This window comes from Melospiza melodia, chromosome 6, assembly GCF_035770615.1.
Source record: "Melospiza melodia melodia isolate bMelMel2 chromosome 6, bMelMel2.pri, whole genome shotgun sequence".
Classification (NCBI taxonomy): Eukaryota; Metazoa; Chordata; class Aves; order Passeriformes; family Passerellidae; genus Melospiza; species Melospiza melodia.
This window is the reverse complement of record NC_086199.1, coordinates 56209505-56230107: the sequence shown is the minus strand read 5'-3', so window position 1 is coordinate 56230107 and position 20603 is coordinate 56209505. Positions and strand designations below refer to the sequence as shown.

Here is a 20603-nt window from a genome sequence, read left to right as displayed (position 1 = left end):
CAGAAATATGGTAATGAGATTTTAAAATTTTATAAGATACTTGAAGGCAATTTTTCCAGGACCTTCCCTCACTGAGTTTAGTTAGATTTGGACTAAAATATAAAATGGTGTTAAATGCTAAACCTGTCATCTCTGTCTCCCAGAAGCCTTTGTTTCAGGACTCAGGATCCAGGCTCCTGCCCCAGTCTCCTCTTGTTTTAGAAGCCATATAGCCACAGAACAGGGAAGTCAGAGCAGACTCCAAGGTTCACACTCGCATCTCTGAACTACAGACACATTTTTAAGCATCTCAACACTTTAACAGGTTTATGAATAAATCAAGAACTACTTTAATTTAAAACACAAGTGCAAAGGATTCACAACTAAAGACGAGCAGGACTGTTTGTTTCAAATTATAAATCTTTTCCAAGCCCTGCTTTTTTTGCATTAAAAAAAAGCAATATATCTGGAATACAGAAACATTTTACATCAAAAAATTTCCAGTGCAGCTAAGGAGGAGCTTAATGAATTGATTTCAACCAACTCCATCAGCCCAAACTTAGACATCGAGTTTACAGAAACCCCCTATGACCTCTCTACCTGCCATGGGTGAGAGAGAGAGTGATTTTGTCCTTCAGCAGATGTCTGAACCAAGGGGATGAACCACCTCTGGAGCTGTTCCCCCAGGGGTGTTCCTCTCCCCGTGGGCTACAGAGCCAACCTACACATTCTGCAGACTGGGTGCCCACCCTCTGCTGGCTGGCAGCAGTGCAGATGAATTCCATCCCAAATTACTTCAAGTAATCAACCATGGCTTCAATTTTGAAGCAGGATCTGTAGCTGGAGCAAATAGCAGAGGACAGAGGTTACGAACATCTTCTGAAGAAAATGCAGTTCTGAGGTCAGTTTCTGAGACAGCAGGACTGTCCTGAGAATACCTAAAAGTCCAAAATCTTGGTATCTGGAGTTTCAAAACAAGATCCCAGCTCCACATCTACAAACATATTCTTGAGACCTCACAACAACACACACCATCACTGTACAATGTTAATCCCGACCTAGAGTCCAATTACCTTGAGGATCTCACTGATCAGAGAGTGCAGCATACAAAATACCTAAAACTACATCAAAATAGCTGAAAGAGCTGTTTAGACAACCAGAAACCTTCCAGATTAAAGGGCTGACAGGGAAGGGCAGACCAATAGCCAGACAGCAGCACACAAACACAAAAATCAATCCTGGGATATGCAGGATAGCTCAAATATTTCCATTTGGTCTCCTACAGCATCCCCAAAATGCTACCCAATAACTGCCCCAGGGCAGCACTTCTCAGCCTCTCTAGAGAGAAAGGACTGGGAAAGCAAGTCACAGGAGTATGCTGTTCACATTCCAACCAGCACACAAGGTGTTGCAAATGGTGAATTTTTAACCATATGATCCTGGTGGTAAGAGCACCAGAGCACCTGGTCTTCATAGAGTCCACTTTGAGGACCGTATCCAAGGGTTTCCCCCTCCAAAAGTTTAAAATCATGAAATGGATTCAAGATTGACCACTAAACCATACACATTCTGCAGCAAAAGAGAAGCATGTTGATGCAAGAGAGCCACTTAGAAACAAATATATACATATCACATCTGCTCCCTAAGGAAGTGTGTGCAGGTTTCTAGGTCCATATTTAACCAAGGGAAATTAAAATAATCTGTGAAAAAGTCTCAGAGGAAAAAAAAAAGTCTTTGTGCATTGACAGTTTAAAGGGGTCTGTGCCCCAAAGTGAGTCAGCTCATGGCTCCAGTGCACAATGAAGGAAACAAAGATCACATTTCTAGGTGGGAAATATCGTTCCAGCTCAGTAGTCAGCAGCCTGGGTGTGCAGAAACCCACAGACATTCAGAAACACAACTTCAGACTCCACTTTTGAATGCCATCCTTCGGCAGCAGTGATCCGCAAGCCATGGAATACCCGCTTTATCCTTGAGACAGACTTGGTCTCACTCAGATCCAGTCTGTATTGATTGTCTTCAGCAAAGGAGAAGCCACAGGAGGCTGAGGATGCATGGACAGGATTCATATTTGTCCTCCAAAACAATCACTGGCAAGTTCCAAGCACCATTCACAGGTTGAGACTGCCTGGGCTCTTTAATTTTTTCTATATATTTCTTTTATAAACACTCCTTTTCCCTAGAGTTTCCCCTCATATAAAGTCAGCAGGTGGAGGTGCGCTTCCTGTACTGTTGGATAAGGGGCACCAAGCACTCTGGAAGTCCTGTCTGGAGCAAAAAGGGGTGATCCAGAAGTTCTTGTGCTGTTGCTCTTTCCAATGGATCCCGTGTCAACATCCTCTCCAAGAAGTCTCTCAGAACAGGGGAGGTCTGTGAAAAAGCAACCAACCAAGTCAACCCTGCAAAGGGACCAGGCACAGCTCATGCAACACCAGGCTGCCAAGGTGGGTGTGGTTAAAAGGATCCTGCACATTCCCAGTCTGTATCCCTGTTTTTCCAGCAATGTGACATGGGTCACATGCTTTTTATGCTATGGACATAACTTTCTGTCACTACTAGGCACAACACTTAGGCTATTTTCTTTTCAATGGGATACAGTCAATTAAACTAAGACTAGCTGCCACATCCTTCCATTTGAATTACTTCTGCTTCCCATTTTGTTACTTAAACTTTCCTGGATTTCAGCTAAAAAACTCTGCAGGACTCCTGCTACCTGGGCACAGCACTTGAATGGGAAGAGGGCATCAATGCATTCTTTTACTGGTCACAGATTATGTCACCCCGATTTCTTAATATTTTCTAAGCCTTCTAGTGTTGACATTTTTGTATCGAACGTTCTCATACACTTGCTGTAGATAGTTCATTGTTTTGCATTCCTTTATAGAAGAGGAGAAAGTTGATAGACTGTTAGTTTGTCCAGTGTCATTGGAGAGGTGGCACTGTCACCCTCCAATCCACTGTCACTTTTGGAAAACTATAAATGTTAGAGTAAGAGAACAAACTTCCCTTTTACCTTCACCTTGAGAACAGCGACGTGTGCTTGTGTTCTTTCGTGTCCTATAGCCACAGTTCTCCCCTAGGTTCTGAGAGCCTGAAAAACCCTCGTGCTAATGGTCCAAGAAGATGAAGAAGCTGCAGCACCAGTACCAAAAAGCTGAATGACCTCACAGGTTTGTCCTTTGGAAGGGGTGTAAAAGCCTGGTAGTAGACAGCCCCAAGCATCACTTCATGACCCTGCACATCTCTGACTGGTTTAATGCTCTGCATTATTAAAATGGAATAAAAAAATTATCTTGGCATATATTTATTTATTGTAATGCTGATAATTACACCCAGTTTAGACTGGGGGCATTCTCCCAGCTCTGGTTCCCTCAGTAGATCCTGAAATACTGTTCACACTGAGATATTGCTCATCTCAGGAGTGCTTTGGATGACTTCACTTAGGATTGCTGGAGAAGGCACCACACAGTTCAGGACGAGTGCCAGGATCCAGCTTGTATCCCTGTCTATAAATCTGCCCATGCTTTAGCAATGCAGCAGGGATTATCCTAGGTCACATCCCTTTAACCTGCTGCCCCCAGAACTGCAGTCACCAACCACAGTGAGGCATGAATGAGCACCGGAATGGAAGGCTGGATCCACAGCTGGAGCTGCACTCCAGCAGGACACTGGGGAGGATGCCCACCAGCCTGTAAATCGGTCTGCTGGAAGCCAGTCTGCTTCCCAGTACAAAGTGGAGCAGAGCAAGATCGTAACCAGCTTTGATTGTCACAGCCTGTGGCATGCCCATGTCACCAAGCAAGGTGTGACCCAGACCAGGATGGTTTTACACTGCCCAAGGAGAGCAAGCACCAGGTCCAGAATGCGACCGTGAAATTTTAATTAGTGTTGCTAAGGCAAAAAGGAAAGAACAGCTGTTGATGTTGGAATGTGTGCTGTTAGTTCAGCAGTCTCCTCTCTTAAATAATTCAGTTTTAGCAGCTGCAGATGCTGATTAATTGGAAAGGCTGGGTAGCTCAGGATGCTGCAGAAGCTGTTTGATCTCAGAGGCTGGGCATGGAATGAAAGGAAGACTTCTTTAAGCGGGCACTGAAAGGTGAGCACTACTTCTCATGTCACTGCTACTTTTTCCTAAGAAACCATGGAGCCAAGTTCATCTTCTGAGCTGCTGCAGTGTCTCCATGAGTTTGCATCTGTCCTGAGCTCACCTGCTCTGACCATAATGCATCCTTTGTAGTCCTGAGGGTCATGAAGCTGAAAACTCTCATGAGCAGGGATCCTCCTGTTCCCTTCCTTGGAAGATAAGCTACTCAACCAACATCAGTAAGCTGGGAACTGCTGGGTCCATCTAAAGCAGCTCTGACCTGCACTCTCCATTTATGCCCAGGTGCCCTCACACTGCCAGGGCTGTTTCCTAAAGCAGCCACCAGCTGTCAGCAGCAGCTTGCAGCCACTAAGACCCTGAGGCCAAAGCTGTTCCCCAAGAAACATGTCCTAGCAAGACCATTTCCACAGCCAGCTGTACTGAGAACAGCTGATATGGATATTTGCCCATGATAACCATCAGGCTTACAAGTGTTTGGCAGCATGCTCACCCTGTGGAAGTTTTTCAGTTTGGGAGGAGGGCTGTCACGGAGTCTCTTCATTGCCTGGACTGGAGAATCACTGAAGTAGGGGGGTTCTCCATCTACCATCTCTATGACCATGATCCCCAGGGACCAGATATCCACCTGTGGGACACAATGTCATATCAATACACACACTCCAGAGGAGCAGGTCTTTTATTTTGTTGCTTTCACAAAGACCACAACACCCCACCCATGACAAATGGTACTGAGAGTCCGACACTGATGCCCTTAATGCTTTTGGGCTCCTTACAGAAGTTCAACAAAGTCAATTTTGCACCCAGGACTAAGCCATGCTGGTGTTGCAACATGTAAAGGTGTGCAAGTAACCGCCTGTACCTGGCTGGTTGGTAAACAAAACTAGTCAGTCTGCTGCCACCTGCCCAGAACTCCAGAGTTCCCATGTCTGCTTTCCCTGAGGTGAGCCTCTCAGAGCTCACATCTCCCCCCCTCCACCACCTTTATGGAACTGATTTACTGATCCCTAAAATGTCACAGGCTGCTCCTTGCTCGCATCGGTCCACAGCAAACACAAGTCTAGGCCAAGCTTTAGGTGTAAAAATACAAGAAGTTGATGCCTTGTTCCTAGAAGCAAAACAATCTGGTTTTCTACTGATTTAGGAAATATTGATGTTAACACCATCAAAGCTGTAGTCATAGTTGGGTTTGTTTTCTAAATAGAATCTAGAGACTTCCTAGAAAAGCCAATAGTTATTTTCCTGTGACACTTCAGACTGTCACTTGCTCTCCTGCTATTAGGGAGGTGGTCCCTTACCTCGGTGGTGTATGGTATCCTTGCAATGACTTCTGGAGCCATCCAATAAGGAGTACCCACCAGGGATTTTCTTTTAGGTACATCTTTACTGATCTGAGCACAGAAGCCAAAATCAGAGAGTTTGACCTGTACAAAGAGAAAAGCAACCAACCTTAAAAATAAGCCTTAAACAACACAGAGGGAAATGCTACAGACAAAGAGAGTAAAAGGACAAGGGGAAAACAAGGGATTGGGAGCAGAAAGGAAGTAAGAGACAGAAGCTGCAGCAGCAGAAGACAGGAAACAATTTGTCTGAGGAAACACACCCTGCCATCCAACGTCAGAAGGATGGAGTCGCTCTTGATGTCTCGGTGAATGACCCCCTGAGAGTGGAGATAGGTCAGAGCCTGCAGCACCGACTCACACACTGTGGCAATCTGCTCCTCGTTCAGCCTGCAATTACAGACAGGGAACTTAAACTGTGCAGAGCACAGTGCTTCTTCACAGGGGCTCAGGGGTTGAAACACAGACACTTTGGTTCCCTGTGACAATCACCATCTCACCATCATCATTCCACGTCTGTTACTGAGGAAAACATTTTTTACTTGAGGCTTGACAACTTTAAAGTTTTCATAGGTTTAATACCGAGAAATTGCACTTCGAGTTCTGTACCTAAATTCATTCTGCAAGATGCTGTTTCAAGCAGTTCTGACAGGCAGCAGTGCTGCTTGATGCCAAGGTGCTGCAGTAACTGGTGAGACAGCTTTTTTTAAGCAAACACAGTAAAGACATTATTCACAAGGCTTATTGTGCAACTGTATCCACAAGAAAATCCAAATGCATAATTCAACAGCGAATATAGGGATCCTTTAGGATCCTTTAGGTGTTTGCAGACACCTGGGGTACACTCACACATAACTAAAGATAGCACAGGCTACAAGCAGGGAAGGCACTACTGATTTCTACCACTGTTAGCACATGGAATATGAGCCCCAAGAAGCCCCTCTTTAGAAGCTGTTGTTAGAACAGCAATACAGAAACCTTCACAATCAAGTGAAAATGGTAGAAATGAAAATTCTCTCCTGTACCTGGGGACAGTGACAGCTCTCCATGTTTACACTGAGCAATGCTAGAAGTAAATTATTTCAAAGAATAGCTGAAGTACCAATTTGTGTACTGTGGATTCTCAGCCTGTCTCTAGCAGTTGTTCTGAACAACCCCTGGTTGAGGACAGAAATGAAACCTCCTCAAATTCGGATCTGCAAGTGAGCCTAAGGAGAAGAGAGCACTCAGAAGGCAGAACTGTGCAGTGAACAGTACCTTCCAAACCCATAACAATTCCTATAGCATCAGCTGAGAAATCTACACTTGTGCTGCTTGTCTGGCATCCCATACCTTACTCTTCCAAACCAGGACAGCTACAAGATTGTACCTGCACTGTGCCACACTGATGGCAACTAAATCTGAGGGATATCAGGGGGCTACTTCTGTCTTTAAGATTTAACCTGAAAAGGGAGAGGGAAAAGGCTACCTGTGGCACTTCCCAGCACAGAACCCAATGCCTTTAGGAACAGTGCTTTTCCTTTCATAGTGCCTGAGCTGATCCACCTGAAAGCCCTGGGGTTCCCAAAGATCACAGGAAGTGCACTTTCACCCTGTCACGTATGGAATTTGGTTTCAGTCAAGTGACTGCATAGTGTAAAACAGATTACTGGAGGATTACCTCACTCCTGGAGATGTAAATCACTTATCCCCCTCAGCAAAAGTTTAATGACTGCAATGATGGCATTTTCCTTCCTGGGAAAAACTGATAAAGGTTTGCAGCTTACTTCTGATAAATGTTATGGTTATAACAGATCCTTCTTCCATCATGAGATTTAAAAAAAAGCATTCACTAACAAGTTTAAAGGAAGCTTCTTTAAACAAATCATGGCTGAGGTCTCACTGGTGGATATAAATACACAGACCCTTCATAAACTTCTTCATCACTTTTTATCTGCAATTCAGTGCTGGCCAAGAGCTACAGGAATTTCATTGGCCCTGTAAGCTGTAACTGAGCACTCCTCAGAATTAAATGTTGGCTTGCAGACCCTGAGATGCCTCTGAACTCAATTCTGGAAGGGCCTGCCCAGGTAAGTGTCTCCAGAACACTCCTTCCAAGTGGGGTCGTGGAGGCTACAGAGGACAATGTGGCTCTTGATGCCTCTCAAAATTGTACTTCCAAAACTCAGAATCCAACAGAGCAAGATACATGCCTTAAATCCACCAAGCAGAGTAAGATACATGCCTTAAACCCACCACAGGACCTAGGCCAAACACATATGTGAACTAAAGGTATACTATGGTCTTTTAAAAACTGAATACAATTAGTGCTATCAATACTGCCTAACTGTAATCCAGTTAAGATCCTGAATCTTCCAAAAAGAAACTCTCATCCTACAGACCTTCTTGGTCAGTCTTTCCACTGGCACTCCCTGTCCCAGTTTCCAGCCTTGCAGAACTGCTCTGAAGCAGGAGGAGGGTGCTCCAGAGGCATGGGTAAGACACAATCACCATAACTGCATCATCAGAACACCTTCTGAGAGGGACCAGAGGCCATCTGAGAACAACTTATTTGCCCTACAGAAATGCCTTGGGTACTATTGAACATGAAGCAATATAGATAAGGAAACAAATTTAGGAGAGTGTCCAGTAGTTGCTATCTTTAGGCAATGAAATTTGGGAAGGAGTCCAGATCTCAAGGCTTTGCTGCACTTCTCCAGAGGAGTTAGTGAGGTTGAATTTGCGGCTAAGGTTGCACCACTGAAAACTATTTCTTTAATACTTATTCAATGAAGGTCCTGGCTGGGATTCAACAGATACAGTAAACACTTTTTTAAAGTACTGTGTTTTACAGGGAAGGTCATCAAGGAGATGACTAGTGGGAATCTAAAGGGATCAGTACTTTAAATTAGTCCCTTCTACATCAGAAGTATTATCACATACTCAAAATTGATAACAGTTATAAACTGTAGTAGTTTCAGGGCACTGCAAACACAAGATCTCTGAGGGAACCAATTTGTCCCAGAAATCCCCACTCTGCTGTCCTTGCTCTCCCATGTTGATGTCTGGGATTTTGCTTTATACCTGATCTGAGACACGATGTCTGTGAGGGCTCCTCCCTGCAGGAACTCCATCAGCACCCAGAGCTCTTCTCCCACGAGGTAGCTCTTGTACATCTCCACAACGTTGACATGTTGATAGTCCCTCATTATCACCACCTGTAAAACCACAGTGGACAAGTGACCACCACAAAATCACCCACTGCACTTCATCCTATCCAACCAAGTGAGCACACACAGCCCTGCAACTACAGCACAGAGCCTCCATCCCCCAGCAAGAGCTGTTCTTGGTATGAGCATAACACTACTAAAAGGAAGATGATCCTGCTCTTCCCTTCCTGTTGCCACACTGATGGTTCCAGTGAGGACAGCAGAATCCCGCTGTCTCCAGCACTCTCACCTCATTGAAGAGGAGCTCCCGGCGCTGCTGCTTCCTCAGGTCCATCATTTTCACGGCCACCTGGCGCCCCGAGTGCTTCTCCCGAGCGATGCACACGATTCCTGTGGAGCCTTCCCCAATCTTGATGTAGTTTTCCAGCAGTGCCCTGGGATCTCCCTGGTCCACAACCATCCTGAGGGCAGCTTTGAACTGCTCGTGAGTCACAACCACAGGGTCCTCACTGGCTGGCTGCCCCTTCCCAGCAGAGTCCTGGGGCAGGTGGAGGTTGCTAGAGCTGGTCTGGGTCTGCCTGTTCCTGGGGGACCCTGCTGGGGAGGGCCGGCCTGGTGGCACTGCCACAGCCTTCTCTGCTGTGGGGGACTTCTGGGGGGTCCCAGCTTCGGAGATCATCCTGGGGAACTCAGAGGCAGGTTGGTCTGGGGGGAGAGACTGGGCTTTGGCTGCAGGGCTGTGCGGGGAACCCCACTGCTGGGGCTTGAAGAAAGCATTAGGCTTCAAGAAGAACAAAGAGGGAAAACAAAGTGATGGTTGGATTAACAAGCAGAGAGAAATCAGCTCTGTGTCATCCCACTCTGCCCTAGCCCACCTTGGAGCAGACTGGAGTCAAGAGCTTCAGGTTCTTGTCTCCAGGTCTGTCCAACACATGGCTTGGATGAAGATCTCCTTAGATGCAAAATCTTCAAGAATCCCTTAGGGAATGGGTGCTGCGCTTTAGCGGCCTCCAAATTGAGGCAGTTTAAAGGGAACATGCTTTAAAAAAACCAGCAAGACACAAAACCCACAGAAAAAAACCCCAGCTGCTAAAAAGCATTCCACCCTTGCCACCAAAAATCAGGGGCAACCTGTGCTGCAGAGAATTTGAAAATCCTTTATCCCTCCATGCCTCTGATCTTCCTTTGTATAAAAGGAAAGGGGATTCATGCCAAGGCTGTAAATCACTTTGAAGTCTTGGCCTAATTCCCTTTGGGTAATTACACTCTGCCTACTGAAAACACTCTCTGCACTTTCCACTGGTACCTGTAGAGCATTCCTGTCGATCAAGCATGGAATTAGCTCTCCACTTTGGGAAAAGCACCAGGCACCAGGACAGCTGGAGGCAGCCAACATAAGACTCCTGCTACACAGAGCTACCTGCCCCCTTGCTGGCTTAAAACTGACCTGCAGTGAATTTGGATTAGCAATGCTCGAGGTTTTTGGAGACCTCCCACTCAAATGACAAGCAGGCTCAACCCTATTTAGTGTAGGAGATGTAGTAAGATCACAGCCTGTGGGAATGTGGCTTCAGGATATGCATTCCATGCCAGGAAGGATAAACACTGTCGTGCTAATACTCACCCTGGAAATGTTGATTAATTAAAATCAACAACATTTAGCAGGTGAGGTACAAAATACATTATATACGTACAAATGTATATGTAAATAAATATATGCAAAATAATAGTAGATCTGTCAAAGAAGCAACTTCAGAAAGAGCAAACCCATCATTTATATTATAGGGCAAAACAAACTTCAAAGCAAAAAGCTTTTTCTCTCTCACAATTCAGAGAGATTTATTAATAAAGTTAATAATATGGGCATGGGAACTGAAAACTGCCAATCGAGAATTTTTTACAAGAGCACTCATTTTCCCTGTCTCAGACAGGGAATAATTGTGTAGGATTTAATTCTATGCACTTTGGGTTTTAATCAAGGATTTTTGTCAAGAGCAGAATCTGCATAAGCCTCACACACAGAGAGGCCCTGGAAAACACAATTGAGCAGCATCAGGGCACAGCACAAACACAACTGCCTGTCAGGAGCTCCTTCCTCCCCGTACACCAGCTCCACCCCTGCAGTCCTGTGCTGACATGCTCACAGCAACACAGAATTTACTTCCCAAATCTTGTTTTGTCTCAGGAGAGAGAAAAAAACCACGTTTTACATAACCCAGAGCATGCAGAAGGGCACACAACATGCATGCAAGCTCACACATGTCTGCTTAACCACGTATAAGTCTTATTTCCTGCTCCTGTAATCTGACAGTCCCCATGTACCTGTTCTCCGTCTTGGGACATTTTGAGGTGTCACTGGTTCTACCACTCCTTCCCTTCATAAGGAAGGTGCAATCAAACTTACCATGGTGCTTTTCAAGGCACCACCTTTTCATTCCAGCCAGCTACCCAGCCAAGTGGTGGATGCTCCATCTCTGGAAGTGTTCAAAATCAGGCTGGTCTAGTGGAAGGTGTCTCTGCCCATGGTAGGGGGTGGAACCCAATGGACACTGAGGTCTCTACCAACCCAAACCAGTCTGGGATTCCATGATTCAGTTATATTATTGTTCCTTTAATCTGCAATTACGCATTTCTTACACATCTTACACAGAGCAGGAGACCCAGGTTTTCATAATCAGAGGCTGGTAAGAACATCTTAGATAAACAACTATGGCACAGATCCCTCACTGGATCTGTGGGAGATAGATTAGTCCTAAAGGTCTTCCCTGTTCCTCTCCTCTGACAAACAGCTGGAGCTCACACACTCCCAAGCACATTCACTTGGCTGGCAACTTCGGGTCCTGCTCCTGGAAGTGCTGAGCATGGCAAAGACACTCTGGGGAAGAGAGAAGTGGCCAGTTCTAGGTACTCAGGGGACAGGCCTCAAAGCAGTTTAAATCAGCCCAGAGTCACTGAGACAGCAATAAGTGCGGTTTGTGTTACACAAGGACTGCATTCTTTGAAAATCCTCTCCCTTGGAAAGAAAAGCCGCTGTGCCCAAAGCCTTGAGCCTGGATCCTTATACAAACTGCAAGAAACTGGATTGGAGACATCTCCTCCCTGCAACACCCTTCAGAACAGTCAGGTTGGTTTGGACAGTGGTTCCTGTCATCATCCTCCCAGTTCACAGCTGTTGGGAATCAGCCAGGCCCAGCATCAGCTTTGAAACCATGCACAGAAGACAGATGCTGGGTCAGCCCAGAATGGAAAAGAAGCAATGGTTGCATTTCCTATCCAGTACCAGGAACCAGAGATTTTCAGTTTAACAAGAAATGAGTCATCCATTCAGGACAGCTTTCCTGGGGGAGCTGTAGCTATGAGCTGTCCCACCCTTTACAAAATCCAACAGTCTGACTTCCTGTGTGACAGCACCGTGGGTGCTGCTGCAAACCCTGCTGCTGTAGTGGCCTGGCAGATAGAGCTATAACCAACACACTCCCCCAAGTTAGTTCTGGTTTACACAGGCAGAAGAATACTCTGCTAATGCAAATCGTGGCAATTTCCCAAAAGGCAAAGGCTTTTTGGGGCCAACAGAATGGCATTGCAGCTATGCCTTTACCTCACAGAAGGCAGTGACTAAGACCCCTCGTCCTTCCCAGCCCACGCTCCTGCAGCTCCGCCAAACCTTCTGCTGGAGATCTGGCTGCCATCCTGAGCTGTGCCTTGCAGCATCTTATGGAGCTCAGGCGGACCACACATTTCCTCTGCTCAGGACTATTTAATTCCAACATTAATCATAACAAGAACAGATGGTTACCCGATGTTTGCAATTAAATTGGCTGCATACGTAACCTCTGGAACTGTAAAGTCAACACTGCAGTCCAGTGAATAACTCTTACCTTGATCTGCAGGGGAGGGCCCGGCTTGTTTGAGGTGCTGGATGAGGGGAACACGCTGCGCAGGAGCCTCCTCTTGAGGCTGTTCTCCCGTGATTTGGAGTTGGGGCTGCCTTCCCCCGAGGGCCTGGCGCTGGGCTGGCGCTGAAGCCAGCCCTCCTCCGGGCTCCTCATGGCCGTGTCACTCTCCCCTGGCACAGCGGGCACGTGCTGCAGCCCAGAGATGCGCTGCACACAGCTGCCATCGGCGCCCTGGAACTCCGAGGGCCCCAGGGACTGGGCTTTTGCCACCATCCCGTTGGGATGAGACTGCCCTTCCAGGCGGGGCTTGTAATCCGGCCACATGGTCTGCCTCCGGGCCACCTTGGACCCACCATTGCAGTTGAGGTAGTTCCCATACTTGTCTGCCCAGTCTCCTTCAGGACTCTGAAGGTACATGTCTGGGGGTCTCTCATCTCCCAGGAGCCCGAGGGACTGGGCTCTCCTCCTGCTGGTGGGGCTCCTGCCTCTCAGAGTGTTCGAGCTGATGGCAGAAAGCTTCTGGATGTCATTGAGCAACCCAGAGATGTAGCCTTCCACTTCCACGGTGCTGCCCCGCACCACGGTCTGGGAAACACAGGAAAGGTGAGAAACAAGTCAGTGTTGTAAGAATCAAGGCTCAATTTGTCTTACCAAAGGTTAGATTTTGTACATACAGCGAAAGACAACTCAAGGAATTCAGGAAAAATTACCAATTTTTGTCTTTTGTTTCAATGTCCTTTACTGAGGGAAAATAAAAGTCCTTGGGTTACATCCCGCTGTCAGAGCAGCAGTGCTGTCAGCCAGAACAGTCAATTCTGTTGTGCTCACATTCTAAAAGACTATGTAAGAGCAAAACTGGGATATTTCAACACTCCTGGCTTTCTTGTGCTGAAACTGTGCGACACTACATACATCACTAATGCACTCACCAAGCTCCTGAAATATTAGTTCTCAGAAGTTCCAGCATGCTGCAAGCTCCATTTGCAAAATTCACCTTTGCTGTGCCAACACAAGGTTCATCTCTCCCCTGAAGCACTCTCAATAGCGTTGTAATCAGCGTCCCTCAGTCTGCTTCTCTACAATTTCTGCTAATACATCCCAATCCTGACCACTGCAGACTGTGCTGTTCCAACTCTGCCTCCCTGCTCTACTCTGCCAAGCTATTATAATTAAAAATGATGAACAAAGGGTCACAGCAGCTCACAACTGCCTTGTAAGCAAACACTGAAGAACAAGGCTTCCATCCAAACAGGCATCAGCTCTGTACAGTAGGACAACCTGAAGCTGTTGGTATATTAGGTAGTGTTCTACCTTGTTTTTTTCTGGAACTGAAAAGCTTAAAGAAGCTTTTCTAGTGCTGGGAACCAAAATGTTTCATTTCTCCACAGAAATTTGCAGCACAGGATCACTCCTACACTTTCCTGAACCTCTGCTTGAGGAAAGTCCTTCCCTGGAGTGACAGCAATCTTCTGTTTGCTAACTGAGCTCCAGGGATCTTCTAAACATGCTGAATTAATTACACTGAGACTAATACTTAGCTGGTGCAACACAGTAGCTCCAGTAATTTCAACAGAACACCACCACAGTGCACAAACGAGCACCTGGTTTGCTCGGTGTCTGAGAACGAAAGGCAGAACAGAAGATTTTTGTTCAACAGGGTGAAGAAAGGACAACTCAACTCACTCCATGGCACACACACCAGCTGCAGCTGGAAATTCTGGTCTTCACTCCTACTCTCTCACCATACACACACCCCTTCCTCCACAGCCCAGCTGCTGTCATGGAACAATCTGCTGGGGACATGAACTTTTTGTCCAAAATGGACAAAAGTAATTCCAGAAAGACATGGGTATTCTCAAAATAAGAAGCCTCCAACAACATGCTATGGCCTCTCCAGAAAATCCCCTGCAGTGCTCTTCTCCCCTTCTAGCTAAAACTCCCTAGAATTAGACTCAGGTCACTCCCATGAAGTCAGACCTAGCCCCAGCAGACAGGGAAGATGGGAGTTAATCTTGCTTTGCTGCTATGTTTAAGCATTGCATTAGATTAATGAGGAAACATCCAAATTTGAGCCAAATGTATATGGAGTGCTCTTACATAGCTCATGCCTTACTGACCAAAACTGAGAAATTCTAATAAGTAAAGCATCTTTTTATAAGCTACACACAAACCCAGGAACTACTATGATAGTTTAATCCAGGACTATATACAAGGGCTTGGCCAACTAGCACTTGAAAAAAAAAAATCGAATTGATTGGTATCATTGAACCAGAGTTAATTCAAATGGAGTTTACCAGAAACAGTCAGCTTTGTTATGCAGTCCATGAGAGTGCTTGCATTTGGAATTACTGGGAAAAACTATGTTAGTTTAAAATGATTCTTTAGTTTTTTAAAGCCAGTTGGGTATTCTGTCCTTGTTCTCTAAAGGATTTGCACCTTCTTTCAGCTTTTACCATCCCCGGGTTTAGTAAGTCAGACATGAAAGTCCTGACCAGAATAAGGCTCAGGGCAAACTCCGGAAATCTCTTAACACACATTTCTGTTTCAACAGTGATGCCTCACTACTTTTTGAGCATCCATGGCCTAATAGTTAAGGAAATTTGGCTTGCTCTGGAAACGCCATCGGTGCAGTGCCCAGAGGCTTCCTGAAGTCAAGACACAGGGGAGTGCTATCACTTCTCCCTGACCCAAAGCCCCTTACCCTGTGATTAATGAAAATTGGGTTGCTTGATGTGATTCTTTTCTTGATAAATCCATACTGGCTGCCAGCTATTACCCTGCTATCTCCTTGGAAGTGGTTGCAAATAGATTACTTGCTTATTTGTTCCAGTCTCTTTCTGGGGATAGAAATTATTCTGACTGATCTGCAATTCCTTGAATTTCATTAGGCCCAGCTGACTTGAAAATATGCAACTTCTTAGCTAAGTCTCATTTCTGTTCCTGTTCTTTTCTTATTCTGGTCTGCATTCTCATCCCTTCATCCTCATACTAATTGTCAGCCCACTGATCACACTTAATGAAGACCAGAGAAAAATCATTAAACACTTAGGAATTCTCAGTATCATCTGTTAACTTTCTTCCAAAACCCGCAGTGAACAAATTCTTTCCTTCATCCTTCTTCTCCTCCTCATTGCCCTCATGATGTGTCCTCAGTGCCCTTTATGTTCTTTGAGAATAACATCTCTTTTTTGTGCATTGCCCTTCCAGTTTTGCTCCTACATGAATTTCTCTTCTCTTTGCCCTTTATAACTTGACCTAGTTTCCACCCTTCTGAGCAATCCTCCCGCAGTTTAAGCTCATTACAGAGCTCCTGATCTAACCAAGTTGGTCTCTTATTACACATTTTATCTCTCCTCTGGATTGTGCTCCTATCCCTCTACTATATTTTGAACCTCAAAGCACATTCAGGACACCAGGCAATACCTCCTGTCTTTTTTTTTCCCCACCTATTCTTCTTAAACAAGTTTTTCCTTTATAAACCAGCATTCTGCTCCAAGATCCTGATGAGCCATTTCATTTGTAGGTTTGATTATGTACCAAAGCTTACATTTTACCAAATATAGTCCTCTTTATTCCCCATGCTTTAAGCACCTGTACACAAAAAGCTAAATATATTCATCAGATAGCCAACTCTTTTTTTATATCCCTCCTGAAACCCAAGTAGCAACATCTCTGTTTTACAGCACACCTTCCAGTTTTTAGGCTCCTGCAGGGCTTTTTGCCTTTTTTTTTTTTTTAACTGGGAACAAAAACTTCTCCCAAGCAAGCAAGATTTTAAGCACAATATTTCTGTCACCATCTTTCATTTCCTTTCCTGAGAGGTCACCATGAAGTTGCCTTTTCCCACAGCATATTCCTGCTGTCACTTACACAGTCTCCAGATGCCAGTACCAGCAGCCATCTAAACCCACCCATCTACAGGAATCACTACTTTTTCCTTACTGAAGGACACTGTTCCATTACTATGTCCCACTTTCCATTAAAATGCTGGTTTATTAACCCTTTTAGCCCAGACCCTAGTTCAGTCCTTGTGTTCCTTACTTGTCCGTGAACAGCAAGGCAGTGCTACATTGCTCTCTCTCCCACTTAGGCTTCCCTGGCAACTAAATTACCAGCCAAATTTGCTCACCCACAAGAATGACAAGCCTTCTAAAACAGGTCTCTCCACAAATTCTTCTCTTGGCTTTCCTGTACAACAGCTGAACGCATCCTGGGTCCTGTCAGCTACCACAGGAGCTTTCACAGGTCCCCATCACTGTGACAGGCAGCCAGCTGGTTATTTCAACAGCAACAGGTCAGGATCCTACTGTCCTTACTCCTGATGAAGTTACTATCACTTTGGGCTATCAAAGCCTGCTATCCACTGAATTCCATACAGATACCACCCTTAGTCCCATTCATGGGGCACCAGAAGCAGAGCCTCAGCTCGGAGGCAACTCCCTGAGGAACAGGAAAGAACTTTCTGCCTCCCTCACCTTCATAGGCTGGAGCTGCATCCTTGTGATTCTTGAAGGGTCTACCACTGGCTTGGGGCGCCTCAGCGTGTCCAGAATATTCTGCCATTGAGGAGGCAGGCCCACAAATTTGCCCTCCTTTGGGTCAAATGAGGTGTGGACACGGTGCTCAAAGTTCTGTGGGGCCGAGATCTCCGGGCGTTTCTTCTTCTTCTTCCGGAACATGATGCCTGAGGGGGAGAGGGCAACACGGTCAGTGCCTGTCAAGGGCTGAAGAGCCCAAGCAGTAAAATCAGGTATCAATTCTATGAGTTAATTATGTTGTATTGAGAATATTTTCCAGTGAAAAGCACTTTATCAGGAGTTGATCACCTGCTTTTATAGATGAGGAAACAGGGACCAAGAGAGCAATGATTTTGCCCAAGGCCACCTTGCAGGTTCATGGCTCAGATGGGATTTCTAGTGACTTCCCTTATTTCTACAAATTCATATTGCCTGATAAAACTATTTAAAAAGTAATTAAGAGATACATATTTATATTTTACCTGCTTATACCTACATTAAATGGCTTTGGAATCCACCCAGCTAAACAGCATTGATTCCACCACAAGCCTGAAATTTAAGGTGGCAATGAATAGGGCTCAGGTTGTCTTCCCACTGCTTACTCCAAGTAAGTAATATCTACTTGGTTCCCATTTAATGACAGCAGAGCTGTTGCCAAAGGAAGAGCTGCCAGAGACTGACTCTGGATCTCAGTTTTTCTTGCTTAGAGGGCTCGGGAGGGAGGGAGGAGGTGGTAGGTGGAAATCAAACTCTGTCAGCAGGTAGCTGAAGAAGCTAAAATTAAAAACTAAGATTCTTTTCCCTTGGGGGCTTGAGAGAGACAGCTTGTGTGAACAGCCAGTGCAAGTGCAACAAGCCAAAAGCACCTAACACTGAAATATACCCAAACACAGGAGACTTCAAAATCTGAATTAAGAATTTATAAACAAATTTATAACCAAAAAATATACTTAGACAGAAAGCTCAGAGACTGGACCTTTCTGAAATCAGGCAGATATGAAGGAAAAGGAAGAACCAGAGTTGTGCATGCAGACAAGAGGTGGGAAAGCTGGAGGACTGCAGTGGATTGACACAACCTCTTCACAAAAACCAGATAGGGAAGACAGGGTGAGGTAAGGAGATTTTCTATGGAGAGCCAGGTTTTTCATAGTGGGGAGTGGTGGGAGTGAGAGACAGACAGGCATAAATCAAAACAGGAGTGGTCCCAACAGCATAGAAGCAAAAGCTTTCCTGTGACCAGGAGAGTCCAACATTGGAGCAGCCTGCCCAGACAGGCTGGGCAGGCTCCATCCTCAGGGGTTTGCTCTCAAAGCCAAAGCCCTGAGTAATCCAGCCTGACCCTCCAAGCTGACCCTGCCTTGAGCAGGGGGGTTGGGCTGCACCTTTCAAGGCCCCTTTTCCCTGACTCTATTTACTGCTTTAGGAATAAGCTGCACAGGTTTTTTAAACCAATTAACATCTGCCAGTAAACAAAAATAACAATATTTATATGCTCTTCCTTTTCCAAAGACAACATTCCTATTGGCATTTGCCTCCCACTAACACTGTTACAGCCATGAATGCCATCTCTTCCCCAACATCAGGCTTAGGATTTTTACCACTTAATCTTCAACTTTGTAGCAGTCACTCTTCCCCTGTACAGGACCTCAGTTTCCAACTATTTGTGCTGAGTAAATATTTACAAGGGTCAGAGAGACAGACCGCATAGAGAGATAACCCACTGCGGTGTAGACATGAACACACTTCTGGAGGACACCAGTCTCCAAAATCAGCACATCCCAGTGAAATCTATGTCAAACATTTCCCAGATTGTCCCACTCTAAACTTGTTTAGGGAGCAAAGTGCAGCCACCACCTGAACAATGGCTTTGCTCCCTGGTGCTAGACTGGGATTTGATTGAAAATCCAATACACAATGGCTCCCAGTTTGGTTACAATGACCCTGCAGTCACAGGGATAGGAAGTGTTTGTATGGCAGAGAAGGACTTTGCTCCATCAAACCCCCCATTCATGCAATCCACCCTTGGTGAAACACCAACTTCACATGCACTATCCATTTCAACAGCCTATTAAAGATTCCTCACAGGTGAAAAAGAAAACAAAAGGTTAGGAAAGAAAAGAAAAAAAAAACCAAAAAGCTTACGAAAGAGGCTGGAAGCAACTGCTCTGCCTATAAGAGATTTTTCAGCCAGAATAATCTTTGCTTAGAACAACCTCCAATGAAAACCCAAATAGATCTTAATGGAGAGCTTATGGGAAGGGTGTCTGTGCTCCAGGTCTGTATTGCAGCTCCTCAAACACAGTGATTCATCTCTCAGGCCCCTTAGGTGCTGCTTATTAACTAATAATCAAGACTAAAGTCAGAGGGCAGTTCTTTAAGGAAAAAAAAGTGCAGACAATCCCAGAAAGGAAAGATACTCTAATAGCTCGTGGTGTTAGTAGTGCTCAAATCAACAGCTGGAGCTGCTGAGGAGCTTGAGAGCCTCCAAGGAAAGCAGGGAGTAACTCTGTAGTATTACAGCAAGTGGTTCAGTTCTGAATCCTTGACTACACGTGAGTTATGACAGCTCCTTGATCCACCTTAACCCAGCAACAGCAATCCCAGGGATCTTACTTTTTCAACTAGTACCTCTTCTTCTGCTCCTACTCTCACAGCCTCATAATGAGAGGATACCCAGGGCACAGCAGACTGTCTTAAGTTTGCTTTTTAAGTGCTTCATGTGGCAAAGGGTCCTGTAAAACAGGGTGTTACAAATGCCACAATCATTAGCACTTGTAGCATCAATGGTTTTCTGAACCATTTCATGATTTCCTCATAACAAGAATTATTCTGGCTTAAGTATTTCAAAATGCAAAATTTTAAAGCCCAGGTGATATTTTGGCCCCAACCAGAACAGTGGCTCTATTTCACCATCTCAGCTTGCAGAAGCATAAACACAACACTACATTTGTATATTTACATAAAATCCCTATCCCTGACAATCAACATGTGGACTACAGCGGGATCCCATAGCGAAAAGCATGCTTCCAAAACCCAGAAAGGGGCACCTACTGAGTTCCTGGTCAGTTTTAAGTGACTGGTTGGCATGGCCTGCATCTGCCTTATTGGCTTAAAACAGACAGCTTAAAAACAACAAAATGTAATCAGCTCCAAATACAACACACCCCTGGGCATCCAGTGGCATTTGCTCTACATGGTCAGCATCAATCCCTGATTATAAAGAGATCAGACAGGTGGTTTAAAGGTAAACTGCATTAGGATCAAATGAAATACATACACTAAAAATAGTTATTTGAAATCCAATGAATTCTAATAATCTTGGTAGGTTTTGCATCTCAATGAGGAGGTCTGTATTTAACCAATCTCCTTTCACTTTGTGGTTTTCATGCAAGATCTATTTACTTGTATTTCCAATGCTCAGCTAAAGAATATTTATTGTTAAATAAAACACATAAATCAGGCCCTTTCTAAGTCAGTAAGAAATTCATAAGAACATTTTATGCATATAAGATTTTGTAAATCAAGCCAAACCTGTATTTAAACATAGACAGCATCCCTTTAATATAACAACACAAATACTGTAACACTGATTTTATAATAATCTACTAGACTTTAGTCTT

The 20603-nt window shown here is 45.0% G+C and overlaps 1 protein-coding gene across 5 annotated transcripts in view; it reads right to left on the bottom strand.

The window, feature by feature from the left end:
• Positions 1-305: 305 nt before the first annotated feature.
• PAK6 (p21 (RAC1) activated kinase 6) overlaps positions 306-20603 on the bottom strand; it is a 38151-nt gene continuing 17853 nt past the window's right edge. For all 5 annotated transcript variants that reach the window (XM_063158407.1, XM_063158406.1, XM_063158405.1 and 2 more), the window contains 8 exons: positions 16942-17150; positions 12449-13051; positions 8860-9351; positions 8485-8618; positions 5685-5811; positions 5380-5505; positions 4575-4709; positions 306-2349 (listed from right to left, as the gene is read on the bottom strand). In XM_063158407.1, the coding sequence (XP_063014477.1) occupies positions 2182-2349; positions 4575-4709; positions 5380-5505; positions 5685-5811; positions 8485-8618; positions 8860-9351; positions 12449-13051; positions 16942-17145 (1989 nt within the window). In that variant the 5' untranslated portion in view covers positions 17146-17150 and the 3' untranslated portion in view covers positions 306-2181. The remainder of the gene's footprint in view (positions 2350-4574; positions 4710-5379; positions 5506-5684; positions 5812-8484; positions 8619-8859; positions 9352-12448; positions 13052-16941; positions 17151-20603) is intronic.